This window comes from Aphelocoma coerulescens, chromosome 1, assembly GCF_041296385.1.
Source record: "Aphelocoma coerulescens isolate FSJ_1873_10779 chromosome 1, UR_Acoe_1.0, whole genome shotgun sequence".
NCBI lineage: Eukaryota > Metazoa > Chordata > Aves > Passeriformes > Corvidae > Aphelocoma > Aphelocoma coerulescens.
In genome coordinates, this window is record NC_091013.1 from 7,277,169 (window position 1) to 7,296,110 (window position 18,942).

The window sequence follows — 18,942 nt, forward strand, 5'->3', positions numbered from 1 at the left end:
TCTGTATAGACATAATTAAAAATAGCCCTTGCTCAGATAGTATTTTTGTATAGCGGCTTAGCAGAAATCAGGCATTGTAATTTTACATTTCCTTCTTAGAAATATGCAAGATACTGCGATACCATTCAGCTTTCCACATCTCCATAGAATTGTGTGATGCTCTTAATCTGTCACTGACAAAGAAGATTCCAGTGTATGGATGTAGACAGAAGATGGGGTTTTGTGTCAATCAGACAGTTATTTATATTCAGTCAACAACAGAAAATGATGCTCTGTCCCTCCTCCCTGTGGATTTTATTCTGTCTTTTATGCTGCTGGAGAGAAGCAGGTTGTTGTCACCTCTGCCTCAGATTAGTAAGACTGGAAATGCTTAATGTATTATATAGTATGAATGCAGTACAAACTCTCTTGCTGCTGGCCTCTTTCAGTTTCTGAAGATTTATGGGTGGGGAAAAAGAAGAATATCCCTATAAGCCTTTGTTGCTGTTGCAGTTTTCTCTCCTGTATAGTGACCCCTCATTCCAGAGGCAGTAGAGTGGATAAATAAGATTTGTGTTGCATTGTTCCTTGGGCAAAACAAACGAAAAAGCTTGAGGACTCAGATAAGTGAATGAAGTTTTGGAAATGAATGAGTTATGCTGTGCACGATCACTATTTGTGTGCCGTTGAACCAAAGCAAAGAGCTTGGCTGTATCTTCCTGATAACCTCTTAGTTGCTGAAAGACTAGTGCCAGCTAGTCCTTTACACTTCCTCTTCTCTAGGCTACACAAGCTCCTTTTCCTCAGCTTGCCCTCATGGAACAAATGTTTAAAATTTAATCAGATGCTTGATTTGTCAGTTGTTTTCAAGGATCTTTGGTCCCTACTTGCAGCTGGCACTTTTTTTTTTTTCCCCTATGAAAAAAACCCAACATGGTAGATGAAGAGAAAGCAAAGGATGTTGTCTGTCTAGACTTCAGAAGGGCCTTTGAAAATGTGTACCATAAGATTCTCAGAGAAAATAAAGGAATAGGGGCTGGTTGAGCACACAGTGAGGAAGGATTGAAGAGGGTGCTTATCAGTGTCACAAAGTCCAGTTGGAGGCCAGAAACCATCATTGTACGCCGGGGGTCGGTACTGGGTCCAGTCCTCTTCAACATGCTCATCAGTGGTCTGGATTATGGGACAGTCTGTACCCTCGGCAGGTTTGCTGATGACACCAAACTGGGAGAAGTGGCTTGTACACCAGAGGGTCGTGGTGCAGCCCAGGGAGTCCCTGACAGGCTGGAACAATGGGCTGGCAGGAGCCTCGTGCAATTCCACAAGGATAAAAGTGTGGAAAGTGCTGCATGTGGGGAGGAACAACCCCGTGAACCGGAAAGGCTGCCTGCCTGGAGGGGGTGTCTGCAGGACAGGCCTGTGCTGGGGGGCACCAAGGTGAGCACGAGCCAGCCACGAGCCCTTGTGGTAAAAAAGGAACAGTGGTGTCCTGGGCTGCCTTAGGAGAGGTGTTACCAGGAGGTTGAGAGCAGCAATGGGCACAGACTGAAACACGAGACTGACTGAACGTGAGGAAACATTGGGGTTTTTACTGTGAGGATGACTGAGCACTGTCACAGGATGGTCAGAGGAGTTGCTGAGTCTCCATCCCTGGAGATGGTTCAAAGCAGGGGGTTCTTGGCAGCTCACTGTATGTGCCCCTGCTTGATCAGGAGGGGTGGACCAGATGACCTCCAGAGTTTCCCTCCAACCTCAACCATTCTCTTACTCTGTGCATATGATTCAGAGAAACTCTCTCATGGTTTTTCTAAGCTCTGGGACAAGTTTTCTCAGCAGGAGGCTGAAGCATTGAGTTTTTAATTGGGTGCTACCAAGATTTGCATGTGGCAGCTGCGTTTGATGCTTCTGAGGTGGAATGGCCTCTGATACTATATTCAATATCTTGCAGTTTATAAAATCAGTGGGAATGGCATGCACAGTTCTACATGCTCAAGTTTGCTGAGATAGAAATATGTTGAAAATCTGGCTGTAATACACCTTTAAGTTTGTAATCTTAAGTTGGATCTTTCATTTAGTACTAAAAGCTATTAGACAGCATTTCAGACCTCTTATCCTTCTAAATCTGAGGGCCATACACAACTTCCAAGACATTTGGAAACATTTTTTATGATGTTTCAATTCCTAGTTGCTGCCTCATTCACCGTGTGTATATGGCAATGCTTTCTCCCACAGTGTGATGCTATTGTGTTTAACTCTGTAAAGCTGGTAACAACTGAAATAAATCATTCTTTAAAAGGGTGCAAGACAGTAAAGCTACAGCTAACAAGGATCCTAATGTTCTCCTTTTGAACACCACATTCCAGCTAAAATTTCTTGTAGAAGCTGTGAGCATGGACAAGGTTTGCATGGTGTTATGTGCTAGTAAACCAGTTTTAGTGACTTCTCAGCAGTCTCTAATTTTGCATTGTAAAGAGAAGCAAAAAATGGAATGTTTTTCAAAGCTTGTCTTTCACTGCATCCATCACAGAAACATGAATGAAAGATGCATGTTCATCTTGGTTTTTCTGTGTGGACTTCTCTTGAGAAGGGAGATAACAGCAGTAGGTAAAACACCTGGGTGCAAGGTAGCTTTTCCACTTAAATCTCTGCTAAATTAATGTAGACGTTTGACTAGGTCATTGGACCACTATTGCTAAACCAGAAGTAAATGATCTTCTGCACAGGAGTGGAAAAAGATGAGCTTAACCTAAAACCATTATTTAATTTTGACTAATTGTGGAGTTGATTTCCCCTTTCCTCCCCTTCAAATGATAGTGAAATTTAAACTGAAATGTTAAACCAGGGGGATGTTGTACTGAGATACACCTTACATTGAAAGTCAGGTGTAATAAAAGGGTTGTCATTAATTGTTTTATTTCCTGTAACAAAATGTGCCCAGCTGCTTGCAGTACATAGTTTGTTCTGCTTGTTCTTTTCTCTTTCCTTTTTTTTTTCCAGCCTTAATTGTGAATCAGGAATTTGTATTTCCTGAGAGGAAGTTGTTTCTTAAGACTGATTTACACTAATGCGGCCATGAATGATTCTTAGAGCTTTGTTTGCCTTCCTGGCATGCACTTCAAGTACCTTATTTTTCACTCCATTACATAAAATGAGTTCAGATTATTTTTCTCTCTTTTTAAAAATCTTTTCATCACATTCTTCTTTTTCCAAGTTGCATCTTTCTACCTCCAATAACATCTGTGCAGCAGTAATGTTTACTCCTGTTTTAGCCACGTGGGTCTGTGATTTTAAGCCTCTCTTCTGTTACTGAGACCGAGTGCCAAAGACCAAAATTAGCTTATTTAAATCCAGTTACAAAAAGGTATTAGTTCTTGAATTTGTCTTGCTGATTTAGTATGCATATATAGGCTTTTACTTGAAGGTGATGTAATGAAAGGCTTGTTTGCTGTGATTTGGTTTGTTGGAGTTCAGGAGGTCCTTTAATGCAGCAATACTCTGCAGTTATTAAAAGTGTGAAAGGCTTTCAAGGGTAGTGTTGGTAACCAAGTTAACAGGGTGTTGCTTAAGCTTTAAAATGTTTGGAAGAAACTAAAGCTTATGCAGTTATTTTTAAGTTATTGCATCTTAAATAAACAAATCTTCAGATAACTGTTAAATAGGCTAATAAGACTTATCTGGCCTTCACCATGTTTATGCTATAAATAGATCTAAAGCCAGCCCTTGGCAGCAGGCCCCTTAACAGGCTTGTGAGTGCATTACAGCCTGAGCTGTGTATCTGGGAGACTTACCTGGTGAGTAAGCTCACTTTTTAAATGGACCTTTTTTCAGTGGTGAAAGTAAATAAGAAAAGAAGTAAAAATTTTTAGTCACAGAAAAAAAGGGAAGGGGGATGGATCCATCTAGTGATTTCACCTCTTAACATCTTCAAGAGTTAGCAGCATGCCTCAGTTATTAGTTGAATAAATTCATTGTCAAATATCCAGGGAGTGTTCTGCTCTTCTCTGAGTACTATGCTTCACCCATCACAATTGATATAATTTCCTCAGTGATTAAAAAAGACATAAGTAAAACTTGATATGTAAAAGAGCATAAAGGATCACCTGCTCCAAACTTGCAGCTCCAGAAGAGTAAATGTAAAATACCTTTTCCATAGTTAAATTATACTTGAACTTGCCTGGTAATTGGGAAAAATGTCCTCAAAATTTGCTGTACAAGAATGGGAGACCAGAGATGACCTGAACTGTTTATATACATAATTAAACCTTTTAGAGGAATGTTAAGGTCATGGGGGGGAGGGGGGGGGGGGTGTCAGAAATAATTTTCTTGCCAAGAGACAGAATTTAAAAATCTTTTTCAGGAGAGCATAATGCTATTTCTCTCATTTATATGACCTTGTAGGCATTTGATGAGTAATTAGGTCTTCAAAGAGGGACTATTTAGATTAATTTCTGAATCTGCTTAAAATTATTATACACAAAGTGGCTGAAGTGCATCAGAATTGTTGTCTATTTTGCCTTATCCATAAAAAAAATTGTGATGATATGCTGTGCACTGTAATTGTTTTATGCAAAGCAGCATGTCTTGATTGTCATGGTACAGTGACACACAGAGGGAGGAACTTCATGAGGGACAAAGCAGTTTCTTCATTAACAGGGCCAAGATTTGTGTTCAGCTGCCAGTAGTATTGAAATGTGTCAGTTATGTGCTGTCTGTAAGCTGGTTTTGCTTAACAGTGGAATTAGTTGTAGTAGTCACTTGCTTGGAAGTCTTGACCACTTAGGAGATTAAGGCATGTTTCTGATTTGCAACCCAGTCACACAGAATTGAATTTTAAAACAAAACTACTAAGCCTAACAGCTGGGAAACTAATAATATCTCATTATTTTTGTGAGCTGAAAAATAGTATGGCAGCAAATTACAGTTTGGGAGAAGCTGGGGTTTTTTAATCTGTGCTCCTTTGTGCAGTGTGCTTGCATTTCCTCTGAACGTAATTTGTTTGGGGTTTAAGGACATGGCTATAGCCTTAATGTCAGCCATGATATAGAAAATACTATTATTCTGTAACAAAACTGTTTTGTAACATAATTGTGGCAAATAGTTTTAATATGAGAACATAAAGACAATTTCAGGAGCACATTCCCCCTGCCAATTCTGACAAGTCCTGCTTTGGCAAGTACAGAAGGAAATAAAGAAAAAAAATTCACTAATAATTGGAGAATGTACTATTTGGGCATTTTATTTAGAATGCTAATTTTCTTCTATTATAAGTGAGAAATAAAAAAGATAGCAGTTTTCTTAGGTCCACATTGATATTTCCAAGCAGTATTCTAGATCTGTGTTTGTTCTATACTGTATATGTGTAAACATAATTTATAGGGCATCTAATCTGTCTCTTTGAAAAATATCATGCATAAATTTGTCAGAAGGTTCATCTTAAAACATTATGGAGAAAAATTAACATTTGTCATTGCATTCTTGCATGGTCTTGGGAGCTCTGTGTACCTCTGTGTCAGAGGGATTCTTGATAGGGATCATCATTAGCAGAGGCAAATGAGTGTTACAATTAATCAGGTTCTGTTGTTTTGCAAATGGTGTGGCTTAATATGGGCACTGTATAAGCAGGTTTGTCCTGCATGTGGTAATGCTTTACAGCATAGTCTTTGGACAGTAATTTTAGTGGTTTTGTTTCTTGTGTTTAAGGTTCTCTAAACCCAAGGTTGCGGCCTTAGCAGATGCTACTTAGGAATGGCGAGACCATTTCAATTAAGTGAAAGCAGAAATGAAATAGTTTCCAATTCAGCTACCAGTGAGCAGTGGTTCTTTAATATAAACCAGCAGTGCTACTGTTTTTGATTGCAGGCACAATGGTGTAATTTAGACACAATGACAACTTTCATAACAACTTTCTTAACTCTGAATTTTTCTTTATAACTTTTCCTGTAACTGCTTTGCTTATATTCCTTATGGATCTGTTAATCTTTCTCTTCAAAACTGAAGAATAATTTGTGATACTGCATAAAACTAGATATGAATATGAGCACTAATGATCACAGCTAATGATCACTGAAGTGCCTGTGGAATTCCTGTACAATTTCCAGGTAACTTTATTGCATGCTGTAAAAATTGCTGTACTACCACTGTTTATTGTCAAACTGATCTCCATACATCATCTTCAATGGCTGAAATACATCTTAAAGTAATACTAAAATGTTCTTCTAAAAGCAAAAAAAAATTGTTCTGTGCACAAACTGTGACCTAAATGTTAGTCTGTTTTAAAAAAATCAAACAAAACAGTTTTGAAACCCTGCAAAACAAAAACAAAATGAAGCCTAACCAAAAAAAAAAAGAACCACAACAAAACAAAACCTCACAAACACACACAACATACAACTCTCCCAAACTAGTCTGCATTTGGTGTTGAGGAGCCACATTATGTGTTTACAGAAGCTCTGCAGTGATTCAAGTAATGAAATAACATTGAGTGAATTAGGTGACCATAAGGACTATGTGCAGAACTTAGTTCTATATATTTAGTTTTCAGTGTTTCAAATTAAAATACGTAGCTCTGCAAGGGCCTTTATTTTGTTGTGACTGTTGAGAGTAGCATCTTATTTTCTGTGTTAGATATGCAGACTCCTAAACTCCTCTTTTGTGTGTAGCTTTTCTAGCATGTCCATGCCACTGGCAGATGGTTTCAACTGGACCAGAGGAGAGAGTGCCCCTCTTTGTGTCCTTTAATGTAATCATTCCTGCCTGTGAAATTTTGTGAGTTAATGAGAGCTACTTAATTTTGTTTCTGAGACAGAATTACTTGTTTCCTGGTATTTTTAATAGTTGTAACATGGATTTTGGCCTTAGACTTTGTGTGTCTTTTGGGAATTGAGTATTGTTAGAATAACTGCTTGTTCATGCTAAAATATTCTAACGAAATTGGAATGCAACCAGTAAAATTCATGTTGTTATGGGATTAGAGTTACATTAAACTCTACTGTCAGAATGCATTAGAGGAAGTATTGTCTACATGATTTTTCAACCTGCATGAGTAAAACTTCCATAACTTCTTCCTACAAACACTATTCTTCCAAAGCTATTATGGCCTGGGCATATTACACTCTTGCTAGAAGTATTTGCCTAATTTCTTTAATGTTGTTAATGCTAAATCTGTCATTCAGATAAGCAGTAGGACTGTAATTCAGATATACAGGTATTTAAGAGATTTCACCATTTCTGGATTATGGCTTCCTATACACCTGCAGTTCCCATTCTTTGGGTAAATTGATTTACATCTTGCTCAAACAGAATTCTGTGTTGTCTTTTTTAAATACATAGAAGTAAGTATTGTCTGTCTCAAGGTTGTTTGAATATAATCAGGGTTGACATTTTCATTATAAAAAATTCTTTCAGTGAGTTGCATTGTTTTAAATAAAAATTGTGCCTTGCTGGTACTAATAAGTTGAGAAATGTTACATGTAGCAAACTTGGTTTATTGATTTTCCTAGCAAAACGGGTCTGTGTTTTAAATTTCTAACATCTAGCATTATTCTGTTTCTAGTATTACCTATACATAGCTCTGCAGTTCAAAGCTGATGAAGCATTCAGTGCAGTGCCTTTTGTTCTGAGCACTGGTTACAGCAGCTTGCTCTTTGCTTTTGAGTCTGACTTTCCAAACTGAAGACCAAGATGAGTTGTGTGCTGATTTTGTTGGTTTTGTGGCATGTATTGAAGTTGCTTCCTAGCTGAAACATCTCTGTTGTTAGCAGATTCATACATCCTCATGTGAACTGAGGGGGGAGAAAAAAGCATACCAAGTTTGTAACTTGAGCAGCAGTGCCTGGGACCAAAGCTTCTGCAAACTTCTGTAGTGTACAGCTAAACAAATCCCACTTTCTGGAGTGTCATTTTTGGAAATCTTTTCTGGATTGGTCACTGTCCTGGTTTCAGCTGGGCTAAAGTTAATTTTCTTCCTCGTGGCTGGTACAGTGCAGTGTTTTGGATTTAGGATGTTGGTCACACACTGGTGTTCAGTTGTTGCTGAGCAGCACTTACAGGAGTCGAGGCCTTTTTGTCCCCCAACCCATCCCACCAGCGAGAGGCTGGGGCTGCACAGGAAGCTGGGAGGGGACACAGCCAGGGCAGCTGACCCCAGCTGAGCCAAGGGATATCCCAGACCATATGGTACTCAGTGTATAAACTAGCGGGGAAAAGGTGGCCAAAGGCTGCTGCTCAGTGACAGGCTGGACAGCAGGTGGTGAACAATTGCATTGTGCATCACTTGTTTGGCATGTAATAATAATAATATATTTTATATTAATACTGATTTCCCCTTTTGCTTCTGTCCTATTAAACTGTCATTGTCTCAACCCACAACTTTCCTTTTTTCTCTCCCCCATCCCACTGGATGAGGGATGGGGAGTGAGCAAGTGCCTGTGTGGTGTTTGCTCCTTGCTGGGTTAACCCACAACGGTTATCAGCATGGTGCCATTATTAACTAGTACTGAGAATGTGAGCCAATGGAAGCAATTTTCTTAATATATCTATACTTTAATACTGACACAGTGAACATGGATAGATTTCATACAACTTGCATACATCTTGCCCTCCAGATGCTCCAACTGTATATATTATGTTTTAGGGCATATGCCTGTGATCTTAAAAGAAGCCAGGAAATAAGTTCAAATAACACTGGAAATGTGAAAAGGAGTATAACTTTTCTGCCTATGGGTTACATGGTGTGTCTCCTAATAGAGTGTTTTTAGAAGATTGCTGCCAAAGCATTGAAATGTTGAAGTTAATTTAGCATTCCGTTTGTGACTTCAGGAAAAAAAAAAAGGAAAATCAAGAGATTAATTACGCAATGTAAATTTGAGAAAGGGCAAATTGAACTCTTTGGTCACTTCTTGTATTAATTCTTCAAAGGGAAACAATTAAATTTTTAATATTTGTTTAATTTTTTCATTTGTCTGATATTTTTTCTTTTTAGTTACTGTTTTTTTCCAGATGTCTGCCCAACAGTGGTATGACTTAATATTTCTAAGTCACATCAGTATATATCACAGTTCATGGTGTTTGAGAGAAGAGGTTGGGTATTAACATGGGGCTTTATCAGAACTGTATGACTTTTCTGGCCTTTCTCAAAGCATTTTTAAACATTTCAAAATTTACCAATCTAGTACTTGAAAATGAGCATACCTTTCCCCGAGAACAAATGTGCAAGAAAGGTATAACATTGTTAATCCCTTTCTGTTTGCAGTTTAGGTTGTTTTGAAGTATGTGATTTATTTTTCTCTTACCAATGTGAGATTTAGATTTCTTTGTAACAGAGAAATATTTTTTAAATCAGCAGACCTGCACTATGGGTGTGTCTCCATTGCTGTTTTCTCTTCTTTTTCCTCAGGTCATGAGTGGTCTTTTGAATTAAGTGTCTTGATCATCCAACCTTAATGTGCTTTGCTGCATTTCATGTGGTAGAGTGACCTCAGAGTGTGAGAACTGATTTAGTTTTGTATTAAACTAAGCTGAATAATGCACTCTGAAGGTGAACATAATGCTCTCCAACTACTACTGGATGTTTAGTCCGTGGGACCAGACTAGCCCTAGTTCAGAGCAAGACCCTTGAAAACACTTTCAGTGTGAGCATTTGGATTCTCAATACTTCTTTGTTCTGCCAGTCTATTCCTATTGCACTGCACATCCTGCTGATGTAGACTTGGGGTCTGGTACAGAATTTGAAGTGTTTTTTTGACTGGAGAGGAGTTGCAGCAGCTTTACAGATGGCACCAAGCTGGGTGGGAGCGTTGATCTGCTGGAGTGCAGGAAGGCTCTGCAGAGGGATCTGCACAGGCTGGATCCATGGGCCGAGGCAAATTGTGTGAGTTTTAACAAGGCCGAGTGCCAGGTCCTGCACTGGGGTCACAACAACTCCTAGGCAGTGCTCCAGGCTTGGGGCAGAGGGGCTGGAAATCTGTCTGGTGGGCAAAAAAAGGTGTCAGTGTAGCAGGGAGGCCAATGGCACCTGGCCCATATCACCAATACTGTGGCCAGCAGGACCAGGGCAGTGATTGTCCTCCTGTACTGGGCACTGGTGAGACCTCACCACGAATCCTGTGCCCAGTTCTGGGCCTCTCAGTTCAGGAAGGACATTGAGGTGCTGGAGCATGTGCAGAGAAGGCAATGGAGCTGGGAAAGGGTCTGGAGCACAAATCTGGTGGGGAGCGGTTGAACAAACTGGGGGTGTTTAGCCTGGAGAAAAGGAGGGTCATGGGGATATTACTGCTCTCTCCAACTCCCTGACAGGAGGGTGCAGCCAGGTGGGGGTTGGTCTCTTCTTCCAGATAACAGGTGAAGACAAAAGGAAATGGCCTCAAGTTGTGCCGAGGAGGTTTGGATTGGATTAGGAAACAATTCTTTACCCAAAGGGTTGTCAAGCACTGGAATAGGTTCCTCAGGGAAGTGGTGGAGTCACCATCCCTGGAGGTATTTTCAAAGATGTGTAGTTTTGGTATTTTCAAAGACGTGTAGTTTTGGCACTTAAGGGAAAAGTACGTGCATTTGTCTTGGTTAGCAAGATTTAAACCTTACCACATTTTGGTCATACCTCAAATTGAATACCTTTGAAACTGCTCTTACATGCTTTTATAATTTCAGGGAAGAATTTTCAAACTGACTCTCCTTTTGCTGGGATTTTGGACTTCACAGCATTATCTCAGTGGAGCATCCTGTGCTAGGCTAGATGGTGAGAAGAAACAAGAAAATTTTGTTCTTTTTACCCTGAAGTTTTAGCTTGACAGACATAAATATGGTAACTTTTACTGAGGGGTTTTATTGTCTGGAAAAAATGGGTGGGAATGGTACCTTACCCTAATTTCTCCAGGGAAACTATTCTGTTCTATGTGCATGTGACTGAATTTTGCCAGGATGAGTCAGCTCTCGACAAACAGCTTTTGATTTGTGACAGACCAGATGTTGGCTGTGATGTGTGTCAAGACTCACACCAACCTGATGGAGTGACGTCAACACAGATGGGAAGAGACAACTTAATGTGTCCTGTTAACAGAACAGAACAATGTGGTTTAATGTACTGTGCATTATATTGTGTAAATAGTGTGACATTACTGTAGGCCTGGGCCTGTTGAGCCTGGAGAAGGGGAGGCTCAGGAAGGATCTCACTGATGTGTACCAATACCTGGAGGGAGGGTTCAAAGAGGACAGAGCCTCAGTGATGCCCAGTGACAGGACCAGAGGCAGTGGCACAAACCTGAACACCAGGAAACACTTCAGCTGTGAGGGCTCCCAAGCCCTGGCACATATTTGCCAAGGGAGATTCTTGATTGTTGAAGATACTCAAGGGTCACCTGGACATGGTCCTGGGCAGTTGGCTCTAGGTGGCCCTGCTGGAGCAGTGGTGTGGACCAAATGACCTCTGGAAGTCACTTCCCACCTGAGAAATACACTTTACACTTAAAAAACAAATACGGAAACAAATGTGGAAAATGCAGGTGGTCTAAAATCTGTGGGATATAACACTGAATTGCTTTAAAAAGTTGGTTGTGTTCTAAAAGAAGGGGTTTGTGCACATAATTTAGGAACTTGTTTACATGGCAGACTTTCCAATATGTGCTACCAAGTAGTGCTCACTTACAATTATTTCCTATTTGGGTTGTGACTTGGGAGATTTTTTTCAGGTAGGTGTTATGGCTAAAATAACCTCTGAACTTGCATAATTACAGAAGTGCAGTATCTAACTGATAATGAAATAAGTGTTTTGGAGAGATTTCTAATGATCTTCTGATTGCATACTAAAACGTTAAAACTTCAGGATTTTTAGTAGCTGTAGGAACAGCAAACAGATTTTGTTTCAGCATTTTATATCGTGATTCTCAACTAATTCAGACATGGTTTTGAATGATAGGTTAACTCTTTGAATCTAAACTTTAGGCAAAAGTGCATTAGCTTTTGATAGAAAAGTCATGGGATGTGAATTTTGCTTTCATATGAGTGAGATCTTAGTTTTATTTTATAATTAGGCTTCTGGCTGAAGTAATCTTAGTGTAATTTGAATTTGTGTAAAATAGAAGAACATCAGTATAAAAGAGAGTCTGGTTTTGTAAATGAGATTATTCAAATGTTTTTGAGACCTGTCTGATTCTGCTAACAATCTTTTGTCCCTTAACACTGGCAAGCACTCAAGTTATGCTCTCCTTTCTTTGTTTCAAGCTTATTGAAGTAACATCTGTTTCTGAAAGGGGTGATCCTTCCAGGGCCAAAAGAGAACTGAAAACCAACTTACAAAAGCCCAGTTCTTTGTGAAGGGTTGTTTTTCACTAAGTCCATTTCTTACCTGTCTCACCCCTGTGGCCACACCTCTGCCCAGGCTGATAGGAACAACCTGGCAGAAGTGGAAGGCCAGGATTTCCTCATTTCCTGATTACCTGTATAACAGTTCTTCTTAAAGCACTCATCAAGCCATAGTCCAGGTGGCAGCTGGAGTAATTTTTGATGTCTCCTGAACTTTTCTGCTCTTGTAAAATGTCCAGAGGTGCAGCAGAGCACAGAAAAGAGTCATTGAAGTCTGGCCAAAATAATCTGTTTGCGTGTAAAGGAGGTACATACTTGTCTAGAGTGGAAAGCTCTCTGCTTGTGCTGGAAATTTGTATTAAGTAATAGGGTTTTTTATTGGTGGTATTTGGTTTTGACCCAAAACGGTACCTAAATTGCATTTAAATTACTCTAAGGCATGTATGAAAATGTTTATACTCTTCTTTTAGTAAATTTGTGTTCTGTTTGTTATTTTAATGCATTGAGGGCAGCTGCTCCTGCAGTCTGTCCAATGCCCAACCTGCTCTCTGTGTGCTCCTGGGAAGGAGGGTTTCTAGGAAAGCAGCCAGCCTTGAAAGACTTCTGTTCAGATGCAATGTGAGTGTTTTTGTGCCTTTAGCTTTGTTTTGTGCATTTAGCTTTGTCATTCAGTCACAGCTGTAATGTTCAAGCACTATGTTGATCTTAAGGTGCAAAGAAAGATGCTCTGTGCAAGGCAGAGGCAGCTTAAAATGGAAAACAATGCATTTCCAGGAACTGCAGTGCATAACCTGCGAGTATATTACTTTTTTTTAGTGTTTAGCTTTTAAGGGTGAGTTTTTTATTGTTTCACAAATATGCAGGGAAAAAAATTGGGAAAAAACATATATTGAAACTGTGGGTCTTGCTTATAGGAAGTGCCTTCATTAATAAGGCATTATTAGTCAGTTACTGAAGGAGGAGGAATTCTTTCTAAAGATTTCAAGACAATATGGTAGTTCTGAGTGCTGCAAGGGGGTCAGCCAAAGAAGTGTCATGTTAAGCTTCATGATCATGGGGGGAAGAAGAATTTTAAGAGCTTACTACAAAGTTATAATATGAAGGGGGTCCAAGCAGGTTCTCATCTGTTGCTGTATTGGCAGCTCTGTCTATTCATAACTTTCAGCATAACTTTTTGCAAACAGCAGAAGACTAGAATGCTCTGAGAAAAGGAGCATCATCCATTTGTATTTTCTCTGTTGGTAAATTTGTGATATCTGTATTTCTTTGCAGTGTACATGAAAGCACAGGAGCTACCTTTTTCTCTGTTGGTACCACAGGACTGCTTGAATTCCAAATGAAAAACTCCATTTAAAAAAAACCAAACTCCACTGCTTTTTTCTTCTCCCAAATTGGCCCTATTTGCTCTCAGTAGAGCAGTTGGAAACTTTAATTTAGGCCAGGTTGTGATGTGGCTTTTAAGATGTTTGGGGTTTTTTAGGGAAATTTTAAAAAAGAAAGGACAGGGCTTTCCTTTGTCCTGTTGGCAGATGGCAAGGTCCTGTAGCTCTGCATTTCACTCACAGCTCCTGAAGAACCGAGAGGTGGAGGAGTGATGTCCCCTGTGATTTCTTTCTGTAGCTGATCTCAAGGGTTTAGCCAGGGAGAGGGGCTGTGAGTACCAGATATCACTGCCTACCTGCAGTGAGCTCTTGTGAATATCTGTGCTTATCATTGAGGGAGCATAACCAATTTTCAAAGCCTTTAGCACATCTTTCTGTAAGAACTTTGGAAACAGGACTTTCTGTGGTACTCAGATAATTTTCTTCTTTTTTTTTTTTTTTTGTTATGTCTATGGATTTAAGTAACTCTCAGCTGTTGCAAATAGTCTGTATTCTAAATGTGTTCTTCTGTTTCACTTCTGCTGTCTGTAGAGGAATTTTCTTTTAACTTAAATTCAGGGCCTGTTGTTCCCAGATAAAGATCTGATGCACAACATAAAAATATTGATTAAAATATTTGTGTAGGACTGGCTGTTCTTAGATTGTGATCTGAAGCTAAACCTTTGTCAATAGATGGGAAAGATTGATAGGGGAACAGAGGAGATGGGACATAACTGTGCATTCTAACCAAAAATCCAACTCTGTGCTGAACTAAAGAAACTCTTTATTCAAAACCATGAATATAAACTTCACAAAACTGGAGTGGGCTCCTTGTGTTGCTGTTTAGGTTGCAATTTGCAGTAATTGAGTTTTCCATATGCTAAAGACAGTGATTTCTGAGAATTACATCACTAATTGTGAGGTAGAATGGTAGATTTCAGCAATGCACTGAGTTTACACTTTCATTGGGATTTAACTTTTTTAACTTTCCTGAAGAAACAATAAAAGTGTCCTTGTTTTTCTGTTTGTACTAATGTGCAGATTTTAGCTAATGGGTAGAAGGAGTAGAGAACACAGGACACTAATGAAAGAGGTTTTAGCAGCTGACAAGAGGTATCAAAGTCAATCCTGCTGAGCTGGGTTTTTGCTGTTCTGTGAAGTTAAATCTTGATGTGCTTCACAGACATGAGCACTTCTCTGTCTTTTAGTAAACTAAGGACTGTGACTGCTGAGTTTTGCCCAACTCTTTTACAGGAAGGCTTAATTTGTTGTCTGACCAGCACTACGTTGTTCATAAAGGCTTCCAAACAATATCAATTTTAATATCAGTTAAATTACTGGGGGTTTGCCTCATTGTTGTGTGTGAGATTGTTTTGTGCTGGTGTGTTATAATAATTAAAATATTAACTTTGAGGGAGGGGATATTGATACCTCAGACATGCATTTTATGCAAGAGTGAATGAAACTGAAAACTTACTATGCTTATATCAGGCTTTCTTGTTTTGTTTTGGTTTTTTTTTGTTTTTGTTTTCAGAAGGCAACAACTTGGTCTGGTATCTTGCATATTTGGTCTTTGAAAAATAAGAACTCCAGTAGAATTAAATATAGAAAAATTATCATAGCTACTTAATGATGGCTCGGTAGTGCAGTCTCAGATGCACTTAATTTTCAGAGGCGTAGATTTTTTTAAATGATTGCAAAAGATTTGACTGGAACATATATTTGAATTGCTTTGGCACATTTTAATTATATGTGCATATATGGCAGGAGGTTTGGGGTGTGAATATATGCATCACGTATATCTAAGCCAATATCTATTATAAATAATATACTCATTCAACTGCTGGAAAGGCTAAATCTAGCTTGGATTTCTCCTTGAAATGGCTGTTGTTTTGAGTGAGTTTGGAATATTACAGCAGTTTTGCCAGGGAATTTAGTATAGGAATTTTTCATGGTATGCAGGAACCAGTGCTTTAAATATGTTTCCATGTGTTCATTTTAATTAGAAATTTGCTTTAGTACTATCAACCAATAAAGTTTCCATCTTCAGGGGACTGTTGAGGTTCCAGTGAAGCCATAACTTGTTGGAGGAGTTTATCTGGGGAGATCTCACCTGCAGTGCTGCATCCAGCTCTGGGGTCCCCAACATGGGAAGGACGTGGGCCTGTTGGACAAGTCCAGAGGAGGAACATGAAGGTACTCAGAGGGCTGGATCACCTCTGCTGCCGAGAGAGTTGAGGTTGTTCCTCCTGGAGAAGGCTCCAGGGAGACCTTATTGTGGCCTTTCAGTACTTCAAAGGGGGTTATAAGAAAGATGGAGAGAGACTTTTTACCAGGGCCTGTAGTGACAAGAGTGTGGGCAACAGTTTTAAACTGAAATAGAGTAGGTTAAGATTGGACATAAGAAAGAAATTCTTTGCAGTGAGGGTGGTGAGACATTATGCTTTGGTCCTTATTTCCCTCTCAGTCCGAAAACGTAGCTACATATTAGCTACTATGAAGAAAATTAACTCTCCTCAGCCCATGACAGCACATAAGTGTAATGTATTCCTTTTCCAGGGTGATCAGCCTGTTGGCATAAGTGCGTTGTTCTCCTTTTGTGGAACCTGTCCCCTCCTAACAGACCTTGGCCATCAAAGTTGATCTTGTGCTCCTCAAAGCCAAATAAACCCTAGCTGTCAACTTCAACTGCATAAGCAGTTGCCCAGTTACTGTGATTCAAAAAGTGCTGGATGGGTGTTTGAAGGGAATAATTACCATCATAAGCTTTCTTAAAAGTTTTAGAAGTTGTATATGGTTGGGTTTTGGTTTTCACTTGCACATGTGTCACCCAAAGTATCAGGTGTTGGGTATTTATGTTTTTACCTCTTTACAAGCAGTGTTGTATAGTTATTTGAAAAGCATGCCAACAGGTTGAGTTCTGTGGTTGAGTAATGCTCTGTATTCTCTGCAGTCTCTAGCACTTGTCTTTCTCTTTTTCTCTCTCTTCAAATTGTTTTGACTAGAGGACCGTAATAAAGAAAATACAGTATGATAATTTGATTTCATCTTCCCATTTCCCTCTCCCCCATCTTCAACTGCCAGCACATTTCTCCTCATTCACTTTTTCCTAAATGTTGCCTTTCTTAGCAGTTAACTTCTGGTTCTGTTCTGTGTAGCCTTCAATTCATCTAAAAATATGATTAGAGTTGAATTTGCAATGCAATCTCTAGTATAAAGCAGCAGGCTGCTGTGGTAGGGTTCCATAGTGTAGGTACATACTATTAGTCCAAAAGCAATTGGCACTTTTAAATCCTGGTTTTGTTCACATTTGTAACCTTATTTTGTGATTACTTGGGATTCTTCATAGCCTCAAGAATGTGCCATCATTCAAACCAGAGGAGTAGTCAATTTCTCTGGTTTTGCCTCTTTACTGCCAGGGAAGTTGGTGTGGAGATGTGCTTATTTCTCCATGTGTATATAGCCTGGAACAAAGCTGGAAGCTGCATTTCTGCTCCTGGGCTCCTTTCCAGTGCCAGCAGCACCAGCTGCTTGTGGCAGCCAAATGAGCATTGCTTGGGAATGCCTCGAATAGGCAGCAGTAAATTTCTTCCTGAACAGTCTCCTAATTCTTCTTTAGGACTTCTACCAATGTCACTGGATATTTTTAATTTTGTTTTATTTCAAGAACATTGGTGCACAGGTGGTTTTGAGACAGTAATTTAGGGAAGGAATTTGATTCTCTGGTCCAAATGAGAAACCACAGTATTTATCACTTCGGGTGAAATCACTTTTAGTTTGATTTGAATTTGAAGTGACGTGATTGAAAGAATACTTCGACTTTTTGCTTTTTGGTGAGAGAATGTGTAAGGACCCAAGGTATTGCTTGGCTGCCTCATTTCCCTGTTCAGCCTTTGAACATAAATAAAGGGCAGCTGGAAACTAGTGAAATGTCAGGTGTTGTTCCTGACCTGGACCACGGATTCAGCTTCCTATTTTTGTCGATGTCCCAAAGGTCAAATAATCACTTGCAGGAGTGTGGGATGTTTCAGTGTGTGCACTTTACGTGGTCGTGCACAGATGGAGTCAGTGCTCTGATTCCTGCTAATTTTGTATTTCCAGGAGTAATTTGTTGTTTGGTCTTTTTTGAAAAGCAGTAGTAAAACCCTTGTCTTCTCCTGGCAGGTCACTGGCACCCTGTGCTTTCCTCACAGTGCTGCTGGCACAGACTTCAGTACAGCTGTGTTCAGAGCTCACTGGGAAATTCATCCAGGCAGCTTTCCCTTTTTGTAATAGAAAAAAAAAAAAAAGGAAAAATATTTTATGTGGCTTTTAAGTAAAGGCTTTACTTAAACTAAATTAGTTTCAGTTAACAGTTCTATTAAATGTTTAGCCATTAGAAAACCTTGTGGTTTTTTTTAATAAAGAAGTTGTGAAATTATCATGTAATGCATTATGCTGCATGTGTACTAATAATTGTCATGTAGGTGCTTATAGTTCACACAGGAATAATTGTCCTGCAGTTAATATGAGAGATTCTGTATGGCTGAGTCTCCCTAATGACAAGATTTTGCTAAGGAGAGACCTCAAACTTTACATTAGCACATGAAGAGAAAAGCTGAATTTAAAATTCATGAACGGTTGTTTTACCAGGAACTGGTGTCTCATATTTAAATACTTAGGAAGGGTATTTTTTATCATCCAGATATTTAGTTAGGCGAATAGTTCTTTTCAGTTTCAAAGTTTTTTCTAGTAGCTGCATTAGCTTTTTCCAATAATTGTAGAATCATATAATAGTTTTAATATAATTTTTGAAGTTAGCAAGAAAGATGATATTTCACAGAATCACAGAATATTCTGATTTGGAAGGGACCCACAGGGATCATTGAGTCCAACTCCAAATAAACTGCCATAAATAAACTTACTTCAATGTAGGAAAAGTCTGAACTAGTAGAGATGGTGTATAGACTGATGTTTTTCTTACAGAGATTCCTAGACTGCTGAAATACAATCTATACTTAAAAAAAAAAATAGAAAAAAAATCCCAAACCAGAAAATATACCATGACTTCAAACAGTAGTTTGTATGCATTAGATATGTAAAAATACAAGAAACTACTATTCAGAAACCAAACAGATCCAGTCAGAGAAAATAAATTTTCTTCATCTGTGACAGATTTTTCATTTCAGTACATTGTTGAAAGCTTCAGACCTTAAGAGGTCAGAATTCATTCATTTCTCCCCTGAAAAGAGAATTCAACAACTTCCTATAAATATCATAACCAGAGACTTTTTTTCCCCAATATTCAGCTGAATGTTCTTAATAAATC

The 18,942-nt window shown here is 39.0% G+C and overlaps 1 protein-coding gene across 8 annotated transcripts in view; it reads left to right on the forward strand.

Annotated features, from left to right (window-relative positions):
* The window catches only part of CASK (calcium/calmodulin dependent serine protein kinase), a 188,018-nt gene that overhangs the window by 19,190 nt on the left and 149,886 nt on the right, over nt 1-18,942 (forward strand). For 4 of the 8 annotated variants that reach the window (XM_069025205.1, XM_069025248.1, XM_069025427.1 and 1 more), the window contains exons 1-2: nt 12,455-12,580; nt 12,786-12,891. The exons of 2 other annotated variants lie outside the window; for them this stretch is intronic. In XM_069025205.1, coding sequence (XP_068881306.1) covers nt 12,475-12,580; nt 12,786-12,891 — 212 coding nt within the window. In that variant the 5' untranslated portion in view covers nt 12,455-12,474. Of the gene's footprint in view, nt 1-12,454; nt 12,581-12,785; nt 12,892-18,942 lie in introns of those variants that run through there. 2 more of the 8 variants (XM_069025339.1, XM_069025763.1) reach the window with 2 other exon arrangements.